Below are 12500 nucleotides of genomic sequence, written 5' to 3' on the forward strand. Positions count from 1 at the left end.
TAGTGGTAGTGGTGGTGATGATAGTGGTGGAGGTGGTAATGGTGGAGGTGGTGGAGGTGGAGGTGGTGGTGATGGTGGTGATGGATATAGTGGTGATGGTGATTGTAGCATTGGTTGTTGTGGTGTTGGTGAAGGTGATGGTGGTGGTTGTAGTGGTAAGGGTGATGGTGGTGGTGGTGGATGTAGTCGTGATGGTAGTGGTGGTTGTGGTAGTGGTGGTGGTGTAGTGGTGGTGGTAGTGGTTGTTGTGGTAGTGGTGGTTGTAGGGGTGGTAGTGGTGGTTGGGGGGGTGGTGGTTATAGTGGTGTTGGTGGAGGTGGTGATGGATGTAGTGTTGGTTATAGTGGTGGTGGGGGTGGGGGTGGATGTAGGGGTGGTGGTGGTGGTGTTGGTTATAGTGGTATTGGTGGAGGTGGTGGTGGATGTAGTGGTGGTTATAGTGGTGGTGTTGGATGTAGTGGTGGTGGTGGAGGTGGTGGTGTTGGATGTTGTGGTGGTGGTGGATTTGGTGGTGGATGTAGTGGTGGTTATAGTGGTGGTATTGGATGTAGTGGTGGTGGTGGAGGTGGAGGTGGTGGTGTTGGATGTAGTGGTGGTGGTTATAGTGGTGGATGGAGGTGGAGGTGGTGGTGTTGGATGTAGTGGTGGTGGTGGTTATAGTGGTGGTGGTGGTTATAGTAGTGGTGGTGGTGATGTTGGATGTAGTTGTGGTGAAGGTTATAGTGGTGGTGGTGGTTATAGTGGTGGTGTTGGATGTAGTGGTGGTGGTGGAGGTGGTGGTTGTTGTAGTGGTGGTGGTTATAGTGGTGGTGGTGGTGGTATTGGTTATAGTGGTGGTGGTGATGGAGGTAGTGGTTGTAGGGGTGATGGTGGTGGTGGTGGATGTAGTGGTGGTTGTAGGGGTGAGGTGGAGGTGGTGGTGGTGGTGGTTGTAATGGTGGTGGTGGTGGTGGTGAGATGGTGGTGGTTGTAGAGGTGGTGGTGGTGGTGGTTGTAGTGGTGGTGGTTGTAGAGATGGTTGTGGTGGTTGTAGAGGTGGTGGAAATGGTGGTGGATGTAGTGGTGGTTGTAGGGGTGGAGGGGTGGTGGTTATTGTGGTGGTTGTAGGGGTGGTGGTGGTTGTAGAGGTGGTGGAAATGGTGGTGGTTGTTGTGGTGGTTGTAGGGGTGGAGGTGGTTGTAGGGGTGGTGGGGTGGTGGTTATTGTGGTGGTTGTAGGGGTGGTGGTGGATGTAGGGGTGGTTGTAGGGGTGGTGGTTATTGTGGTGGTTGTAGGGGTGGTGGTGGTTGTAGGGGTGGTTGTAGGTGTGGTGGAATATAAGACAGAGAAAATAAAGATTTTCATTAGATCAAAAGCTTCTCTACCTAGGAAAAATGATGATTAAAAAAAGTTTTTCTAAAGAAATCAGTGGTCTATGTTACAGTCAATCTATAATAAGATAGTGGTCTATGACACAATAATTGTTCTATAATAAGACCGTGGTCTATGTTACACTAGCCCCATAATAAGATAGGGGACTATGTTACAGTCCCTCTATAATAAGACAGCGGTCTATGTTACAGTCCCTCTATAATATGACAGTGGTCTATGTTACAGTCCCTCTATAATAAGACAGCGGTCTATGTTACACTAGCCCCATAATAAGACAGTAGTCTATGTTACAGTCCCTCTATGATAAAACAGTGGTCTATGTTACAATAGCCCCATAATAAGACAGTGGTCTATGTTACACAAGCCCCATAATAAGACAGTGGTCTATGTTACACTAGCCCCATAATAAGACAGTGGTCTATGTTATACTAGCCCCATAATAAGACAGTGATATATGTTACACTTGTCCCATAATAAGACAGTGGTCTATGTTACACTAGCCCCATAACAAGACAGTGGTCTATGTTACACTAGCCCCATAATAAGACAGTAGTCTATGTTACACTAGCCCCATAATAATAAGGCAGTTGTCTATGTTACAGTCCCTCTATAATAAGACAGTGGTCTATGTTACACTAGCCCCATAATAAGAGAGTGGTCTGTGTTACACTAGTCCTTCTATAATAAGACAGTGGTCTGTGTTACACTAGCCCCATAATAATAAGGCAGTTGTCTATGTTACAGTCCCTCTATAATAAGACAGTGGTCTATGTTACACTAGCCCCATAACAAGACAGTGGTCTGTGTTACACTAGCCCCATAATAATAAGGCAGTTGCCTATGTTATAGTCCCTCTATAATAAGACAGTGGTCTATGTTAAACTAGCCCCATAATAATAAGGCAGTTGCCTATGTTATAGTCCCTCTATAATAAGACAGTGGTCTATGTTAAACTAGCCCCATAATAAGACAGTGGTCTATGTTACGACAGTCCTTCTATAATAAGACAGTGGTCTATGTTACACTAGCCCCATAATAAGACAGTGGTCTGTGTTACACTAGCCCCATAATAACACAGTGGTCTATGCTACACTAGCCCCATAATAATAAGGCAGTTGTCTGTGTTACACTAGCCCCATAATAAGACAGTGGTCTGTGTTACACTAGCCCCATAATAAGATAGTGGTCTGTGTTACACTAGCCCCATAATAACACAGTGGTCTTTGCTACACTAGCCCCATAATAAGACAGTGGTCTGTGTTACACTAGTCCTTCTATAATAAGACAGTGGTCTGTGTTACACTAGCCCCATAATAAGACAGTGGTCTGTGTTACACTAGTCCTTCTATAATAAGACAGTGGTCTATGTTAAACTAGCCCCATAATAAGAGAGTGGCCAGTGTTACACTAGCCCCATAATAAGATAGGGGTCTATGTTACAGTCCCTCTATAATAAGACAGCGGTCTATGTTACAGTCCCTCTATAATATGACAGCGGTCTATGTTACAGTCCCTCTATAATATGACAGTGGTCTATGTTACAGTCCCTCTATAATAAGACAGCGGTCTATGTTACACTAGCCCCATAATAAGACAGTAGTCTATGTTACAGTCCCTCTATGATAAAACAGTGGTCTATGTTACACTAGCCCCATAATAAGACAGTGGTCTATGTTACACTAGCCCCATAATAAGACAGTGGTATATGTAACACTAGCCCCATAATAACACAGTGGTCTATGTTACACAAGCCCCATAATAAGACAGTGGTCTATGTTACACTAGCCCCATAATAATAAGGCAGTTGTCTATGTTACAGTCCCTCTATAATAAGACAGTGGTCTATGTTATACTAGCCCCATAATAAGACAGTGGTCTATGTTACACTAGCCCCATAACAAGACAGTGGTCTATGTTACACTAGCCCCATAATAAGACAGTAGTCTATGTTACACTAGCCCCATAATAATAAGGCAGTTGTCTATGTTACAGTCCCTCTATAATAAGACAGTGGTCTATGTTACACTAGCCCCATAACAAGACAGTGGTCTATGTTACACTAGCCCCATAATAAGACAGTAGTCTATGTTACACTAGCCCCATAATAATAAGGCAGTTGTCTATGTTACAGTCCCTCTATAATAAGACAGTGGTCTATGTTACACTAGCCCCATAATAAGAGAGTGGTCTATGTTACACTAGCCCCATAATAAGAGAGTGGTCTGTGTTACACTAGTCCTTTTATAATAAGACAGTGGTCTGTGTTACACTAGCCCCATAATAATAAGGCAGTTGTCTATGTTACAGTCCCTCTATAATAAGACAGTGGTCTGTGTTACACTAGCCCCATAACAAGACAGTGGTCTGTGTTACACTAGCCCCATAATAAGAGAGTGGTCTATGTTACACTAGCCCCATAATAAGAGAGTGGTCTGTGTTACACTAGCCCCATAATAAGACAGTGGTCTGTGTTACGACAGTCCTTCTATAATAAGACAGTGGTCTATGTTAAACTAGCCCCATAATAATAAGGCAGTTGCCTATGTTATAGTCCCTCTATAATAAGACAGTGGTCTATGTTACACTAGCCCCATAATAAGACAGTGGTCTATGTTACGACAGTCCTTCTATAATAAGACAGTGGTCTATGTTACACTAGCCCCATAATAAGACAGTGGTCTGTGTTACACTAGCCCCATAATAAGATAGGGGTCTATGTTACAGTCCCTCTATAATAAGACAGTGGTCTATGTTACACTAGCCTCATAATAAGACAGTGGTCTATGTTACACTAGCCCCATAATAAGACAGTGGTCTGTGTTACACTAGTCCTTCTATAATAAGACAGTGGTCTATGTTACACTAGCCCCATAATAAGACAGTGGTCTGTGTTACACTAGCCCCATAATAAGATAGGGGTCTATGTTACAGTCCCTCTATAATAAGACAGTGGTCTATGTTACACTAGCCTCATAATAAGACAGTGGTCTATGTTACACTAGCCCCATAATAAGACAGTGGTCTATGTTACACTAGTCCTTCTATAATAAGACAGTGGTCTATGTTACACTAGCCCCATAATAAGACAGTGGTCTGTGTTACACTAGTCCTTCTATAATAAGACAGTGGTCTGTGTTACACTAGCCCCATAATAAGACAGTGGTCTATGTTACACTAGCCCCATAATAAGACAGTGGTCTATGTTACACTAGTCCTTCTATAATAAGACAGTGGTCTATGTTACACTAGCCTCATAATAAGACAGTGGTCTATGTTACACTAGCCCCATAATAAGACAGTGGTCTATGTTACACTAGTCCTTCTATAATAAGACAGTGGTCTATGTTACACTAGCCCCATAATAAGACAGTGGTCTGTGTTACACTAGTCCTTCTATAATAAGACAGTGGTCTGTGTTACACTAGCCCCATAATAAGACAGTGGTCTATGTTACACTAGTCCTTCTATAATAAGACAGTGGTCTGTGTTACACTAGTCCTTCTATAATAACACAGTGGTCTATGCTACACTAGCCCCATAATAGGACAGATGTCTGTGTTACACTAGTCCTTCTATACCAAGACAGTGGTCTGTCTTACACTAGCCCCATAATAAGACAGTGTTCTATGTTACACTAGCCCCATAATAACACAGTGGTCTATGTTACACTAGCCCCATAATAAGACAGTGGTCTATGTTACACTAGCCCCATAATAAGACAGTGGTCTATGTTACACTAGCCCCATAATAAGACAGTGGTCTGTGTTACACTAGCCCCATAATAAGACAGTGGTCTATGTTACACTAGCCCCATAATAAGACAGTGGTCTGTGTTACACTAGCCCCATAATAACACAGTGGTCTATGTTACACTAGCCCCATAATAAGACCGTGGTCTATGTTACACTAGCCCCATAATAAGACAGTGGTCTGTGTTACACTAGTCCTTCAAGACAGTGGTGCTTGTCTATGAATTTTGACAGCTAGAGATTGTCACAATAGAGTTACCGACATACAGACAATATACACAGAAATATATAACATGAATACTGCAAAAGTAAATCAGCTTTTATAACACATCATGGAGAACATATCAGGAGCTCTGTAAAATAAAGATAATAATGATTGTACTAGTAACCAGGAGTCAACAGAGAGGATGTTAACAGAGCTGATGTTAACAGAGATGATGTTATTAACAAATAGGATATTAACAGAGAGGATGTTAACAGAGATGATGTTATTAACAGAGATGATGTTATTAACAAATAGGATATTAACAGAGAGGATGTTAACAGAGATGGTGTTATTAACAGAGAAGATGTTAACAGAGATGGTGTTAACAGAGAGGATGTTATTAACAGAGATAGTGTTATTAACAGAGATGGTGTTATTAACAGAGAGGATTTTATTAACAGAGATGATGTTAACAGAGATGGTGTTAACAGAGATGGTGTTAACAGAGAGGGTGTTATTAACAGAGATGATGTTATAAACAGAGAGGATGTTAACAGAGAGGATGTTATTAACAGAGATTACGTTATAAACAGAGAGAATGTTAACAGAGAGGATGTTAACAGAGAGGATGTTAACAGAGATGGTTTTAACAGAGATGGTGTTAACAGAGAGGGTGTTAACAGAGAGGGTGTTAACAGAGAGGGTGTTAACAGAGAGGATGTTATTAACAGAGATGATGTTATAAACAGAGAGGATGTTAACAGAGAGGATGTTATTAACAGAGATTATGTTATAAACAGAGAGGATGTTAACAGAAGGGTGTTAACAGAGAGGATGTTAACAGAGAGGATGTTAACAGAGATGGTGTTAACAGAGAGGGTGTTAACAGAGAGGATGTTATTAACAGAGATGATGTTATAAACAGAGATGATGTTATAAACAGAGAGGATGTTATTAACAGAGATGATGTTATAAACAGAGAGGATGTTATTAACAGAGATGATGTTATAAACAGAGAGGATGTTATTAACAGAGATGATGTTATAAACAGAGATGGTGTTAACAGAGATGGTGTTAACAGAGAAGGTGTTAACAGAGAGGGTGTTAACAGAGAGGATGTTATTAACAGAGATGATGTTATAAACAGAGAGGATGTTAACAGAGAGGATGTTATAAACAGAGAGGATGTTATTAACAGAGATGATGTTATAAACAGAGAGGATGTTAACAGAGAGGATGTTATAAACAGAGAGGATGTTATTAACAGAGATGATGTTATAAACAGAGATGGTGTTAACAGAGATGGTGTTAACAGAGATGGTGTTAACAGAGATGGTGTTAACAGAGAGGAGGTTTTAACAGAGAAAAGCTGCACTTCTATATCCATGATTAACAGTGGAAGCCTTGTTCATTCTAAAGTCCCTCCGTCCACCAGAATTAGACATGCAAAACTGGTAATAATAATAAAACATATCATGACCATGCCATATATTTATACTTGATCACTCCTGAATAGACACTAATCATGGTTTTAGCTGCTGCGTTAACTAAATTAATTCCAGATTAACGTTCAAACCATGTTATTATGAGGATGAATAGACTAGAAGGGATGAACTGACTGTAGACAACATTCTAATAAAGCTTCTTAGGCACTGCAAGTGTTTTGCAAATCCCGCCTCATTCCCACGTTGACACAGAGATGGAAATGGAAATGTAAAGGGATATTTAGGTTAATTAACGGGGTAACACTATACCACAATCAATTCATCACCCCATCAACGAAATGTTTAGAAAACATTATTGCCATAGTCAATTCATCACCCCATCAACGAAATGTTTAGAAAACATTATTGCCATAGTCAATTAATCATCCCAGCAATGACATGTTTAGTAAACAGTAATGTCAAAATCAATTTATCACCACAGATATGAACTGGTTAGTAAACAGTAACTTACTAAAGATGTGTTTAGTTAGAAACTAGTATAACAGGAGCTGCATGCCAAGCTAAAAGGTGAAAGGTCATAGTACCAGGTCAAAGGTTGCGTCGAGGGGTCGCTTCAGTGATTTGACAGCCGACTGAGCCTTAATTTGCAGGCAGCGAGCACAAGGTGGAAATGGGCCAATGAGGTTCAAGCGCATTAACATAAACCGGCAAGCAGAGGTGCATAATGGAGGCAGCAGTGCAGTTTGGGTTGGTGAGAGAAAAAACAACATCATTGGAATGCAATATACAACAAATAACATAGCTTGAGGATGCACATTAATGGTTGTAGGGTTGTTACTGTAAACACTACGGTCTTGACATCACTAACGGCTGTAGGGTTGTTACTGTAAACACTACGGCCTTGACATCATCAACAGCTTTAGGGTTGTTGCTGTAACAGAGATGGTAGTGTAACAGAGTGGTAGTGTAAAAACTACGGACATCACTAATGGCTGTAGGGTTGTTACTGTAAACACTACGACCTTGACATCATTAACGGCTGTAGGTTTGTTACTGTAAACACTATGGCCTTGACATCATTAACAGCTGTAGGGTTGTTACTGTAAACACTACGGCCTTGACATCATTAACGGCTGTAGGGTTGTTGCTGTAAACACTACGGCCTTGACATCATTAACGGCTGTAGGGTTGTTACTGTAAACACTACGGCCTTGACATCATTAACGGCTGTAGGGTTGTTACTGTAAACACTAGGGCCTTGACATCATTAACGGCTGTAGGGTTGTTACTGTAAACACTACGGCCTTGACATCATTAACGGCTGTAGGGTTGTTACTGTAAACACTACGGCTGTGACATCATTAACGGCTGTAGGGTTGTTACTGTAAACACTACGGGCTTGACATCATTAACGGCTGTAGGGTTGTTACTGTAAACACTATGGCCTTGACATCATTAACGGCTGTAGGGTTGTTACTGTAAACACTATGGCCTTGACATTATTAACGGCTGTAGGGTTGTTACTGTAAACACTACGGTCTTGACATCACTAATGGCTGTAGGGTTGTTACTGTAAACACTACGGCTGTGACATCATTAACCGCTGTAGGGTTGTTACTGTAAACACTAGGGCCTTGACATCATTAACGGCTGTAGGGTTGTTACTGTAAACACTACGGCCTTGACATCATTAACGGCTTTAGGGTTGTTACTGTAAACACTACGGCTGTGACATCATTAACAGCTGTAGGGTTGTTACTGTAAACACTACGGCCTTGACATCATTAACGGCTGTAGGGTTGTTACTGTAAACACTATGGCCTTGACATCATTAACGGCTGTAGGGGTGTTACTGTAAACACTATGGCCTTGACATCATTAACGGCTGTAGGGTTGTTACTGTAAACACTACGGTCTTGACATCACTAATGGCTGTAGGGTTGTTACTGTAAACACTACGGCTGTGACATCATTAACAGCTGTAGGGTTGTTACTGTAAACACTATGGCCTTGACATCATTAACGGCTGTAGGGTTTTTACTGTAAACACTACGGCTGTGACATCATTAACAGCTGTAGGGTTGTTACTGTAAACACTACGGCCTTGACATCATTAACGGCTGTAGGGTTGTTACTGTAAACACTATGGCCTTGACATCATTAACGGCTGTAGGGTAGTTACTGTAAACACTAAGGCCTTGACATCATTAACGGCTGTAGGGCTGTTACTGTAAACACTAGGGCTTTGACATCATTAACGGCTGTAGGGTTGTTACTGTAAACACTACGGCCTTGACATCATTAACGGCTGTAGGGTTGTTACTTTAAACACTAGGGCATTGACATCATTAACGGCTGTAGGGTTGTTACTGTAAACACTACGGCCTTGACATCATTAACGGCTGTAGGGTTGTTACTGTAAACGCTAGGGCCTTGACATCATTAACAGCTGTAGGGTTCTTACTGTAAACACTACGGCTGTGACATCATTAACGGCTGTAGGGTTGTTACTGTAAACACTAGGGCCTTGACATCATTAACAGCTGTAGGGTTGTTACTGTAAACACTACGGCCTTGACATAATTTACTTACACAGGAATGTTGCTTTACTTGCTATTCGCTGTCACTGGATTGAGCTAAACGCTATTACTGCAGTTACTGCAGAAGACACTTCCTGGTTTCAGAAAACTACAGAATTATTTACTGTGAGTCATACAGTTCAAAGCTAATATATCCAGGACTACTTGATATTTTAGTGATGACATGACATTGCTATAGGGAGACGTATCAACGCTGTTTAGTTGATACCCAACAAGTCCTAAATATAATATGAGGAAGCATTGCTACACAATTACAGCAGCTCTAAGAAGCATAACAATATCACCAGTTACAACACGTTATATAACAATATATCTAGTTATACCACATGTTAAATAACAATATATCTGGTTACAACACATGTTAAATAACAATATATCTAGTTATAACACATGTTATATAACAATATATCTAGTTATAACACATGTCAAATAACAATATATCTGTTTACAACACATGTTAAAAATAATATATCTAGTTATACCACATGTTAAATAACAATATATCTGGTTACAACACATGTTAAATAACAATATATCTAGTTATAACACATGTTATATAACAATATATCTAGTTATAACACATGTCAAATAACAATATATCTGTTTACAACACATGTTAAAAAACAATATATCTAGTTATAACACATGTTATATAACAATATATCTAGTTATAACACATGTCAAATAACAATATATCTGGTTACAACACATGTTAAATAACAATATAGCTAGTTATAACACATGTTATATAACAATATATCTAGTTATAACACATGTTAAATAACAATATATCTGGTTACAACACATGTTAAATAACAATATATCTAGTTATAACACATGTCATATAACAATATATCTAGTTATAACAGATGTTATATAACAATATATCTAGTTATAACACATGTTAAATAACAATATATCTAGTTATAACACATGTTATATAACAATATATCTGGTTACGACACATGTTAAATAACAATATATCTGGTTATAACACATGTTGAATAACAATATATCCGTTATAACACGTGTTAAATAACAATATATCTGGTTACAACACATGTTAAATAACAATATATCTAGTTATAACACACGTTATATAACAATATATCTAGTTATACCACATGTTAATTAACAATATATCTGGTTATAACACATGTTAAATAACAATACATCTGGTTATAACACACGCTATAACAGGTGTTAACAGTTGAAAGAGCTAAAGGAAAGGGATCAGGGTCGGAGGGGGCAGTAAAGTCACACATTTAGCATGATACAATTAAGCTAACTAGTTTAGCTGCATAATACGTCTCCATTACCTTTACTGTCTACGTCTGCTGGGCAGTCTAGATGGTGTGGGGGGAGGGGATGAGAGAGGACGGGAGAGGGATGAGAGAGCAGAGCTGAAGGGGCTGGCTGGGGGAGATGACAGGGGGGTCAGACGCAGGTGAGGTTGGAGAGGAGTGGCTGGGGGGGGTCAGGTATTCAGACGTAGGTGAGGTTGGAGAGGAGTGGCTGGGGGGGAGAGGAGTCAGGTATTCAGACGTAGGTGAGGTTGGAGAGGAGTGGCTGGGGGGGGTCAGGTATTCAGACGTAGGTGAGGTTGGAGAGGAGTGGCTGGGGGGGTCATGTTTTCAGACGTAGGAGAGGAGTGGCTGGGGGGGGGTCAGGTATTCAGACGCAGGTGAGGTTGGAGAGGAGTGGCTGGGGGGGGTCAGGTATTCAGACGTAGGTGAGGTTGGAGAGGAGTGGCTGGTGGGGGGGGGGGGTGTTACAGAGGGATACCTACCATAGCTACTGCGGCAGCCTGGTTGACCTGGTGTTGGCCAGCCTTTATCTTGGCCTGCAGGTGGGCTGGAGGGTGGAGGTATTTGCACTGCTCCCTGGAGCAGCGACCCTTTATGCAGTCCATACACACGGTCACGGTGTTGTCGTTGGTGTCTATCATGGTGCTGTCTGAGGGGTGGGCGAAGCGACAGTCACTCTCCCCCCGCGTACAGTTACCTCTCTGGTACTCCCGACACACCTGGGGGGGGGAGAGAGAGAGAGAGAGAGAGAGAGAGAGAGAGACAGAGAGACAGAGAGACAGAGAGACAGAGAGACAGACAGACAGACAGACAGACAGACAGACAGACAGACAGACAGACATCAGGTCAGATCAGATCAGGTTATTAACAAACCACGCGTCATCATGACACATGCCAACACAACAAGTCACTGCGGAAAGGTGAACATTTTTTTTAGGCGAGACAAAAAAAGAAACATACACAGCCTAACATCAACATAACGAGGAAGGGTTTAATAACTGAGGTCTATATATATATACATATCACTGTCATGGGCAGAAAGAGCCCTCCAACTCAGCCTATCAATAACCAATGGGAATAATAACCAATGGGAATGTTATCCAATAGAAAAAATAACCAATGGGAATAATTAGCAACGGGAATAATAACCAATGGGAATAATATCCAACGGGAATAATAACCAATGGGAATAATATCCAACGGGAATAATAACCAATGGGTATAATAACCAATGGGAATAATTAGCAACGGGAATAATAACCAATGGGAATAATATCCAATGGGAATAATAACCAATGGGAATAATAACCAATGGGAATAATAACCAATGGGAATAATTAGCAATGGGAATAATAACCAATGGGAATAATATCCAATGAGAATAATTAGCAACGGGAATAATAACCAATGGGAATAATTAGCAACGGGAATAATAACCATTGGGAATAATAACCAATGGGAATAATTAGCAACGGGAATAATAACCAATGAGAATAATTAGCAACGGGAATAATAACCAATGGGAATACATGAATATAAATGCATAATGAACATATCAAAAAGAACAAAAAACTGCTAATTACAGTTGAGAATTAACAATCAGCAGCATAAACACTCATCAATCTTGTAATGTTTGCCTTCTCTCATTTAATCATTCAAGTATAAATATTTAGTTTTTCAAATCGATGACGTGAAGACAAGATTCATATATTCCTGAGTTTTCCAGCAGGGGGCAGTACCTGCATGGCCAGGTTGACAATGTGTCAAGCTCACGTCCAGACAAGACCTGGGGTGCTCTCTCCTCTCCTCTCCTCTCCTCTCCT

At 40.7% G+C, this 12500-nt stretch overlaps 1 protein-coding gene across 4 annotated transcripts in view; it reads right to left on the reverse strand.

The window, feature by feature from the left end:
• Positions 1-12500, reverse strand: part of LOC135546707 (muscleblind-like protein 1) — an 89508-nt gene that overhangs the window by 14063 nt on the left and 62945 nt on the right. For 2 of the 4 annotated variants that reach the window (XM_064975337.1, XM_064975335.1), the window contains exons 4-5: positions 11160-11396; positions 7355-7408 (exon numbers count right to left, since the gene is read on the reverse strand). In XM_064975337.1, coding sequence (XP_064831409.1) covers positions 7355-7408; positions 11160-11396 — 291 coding nt within the window. The remainder of the gene's footprint in view (positions 1-7354; positions 7409-11159; positions 11397-12500) is intronic. The other 2 variants (XM_064975339.1, XM_064975338.1) reach the window with 1 other exon arrangement.

Source organism: Oncorhynchus masou, chromosome 9 (genome assembly GCF_036934945.1).
Source record: "Oncorhynchus masou masou isolate Uvic2021 chromosome 9, UVic_Omas_1.1, whole genome shotgun sequence".
In the NCBI taxonomy this organism is placed as follows: Eukaryota; Metazoa; Chordata; class Actinopteri; order Salmoniformes; family Salmonidae; genus Oncorhynchus; species Oncorhynchus masou.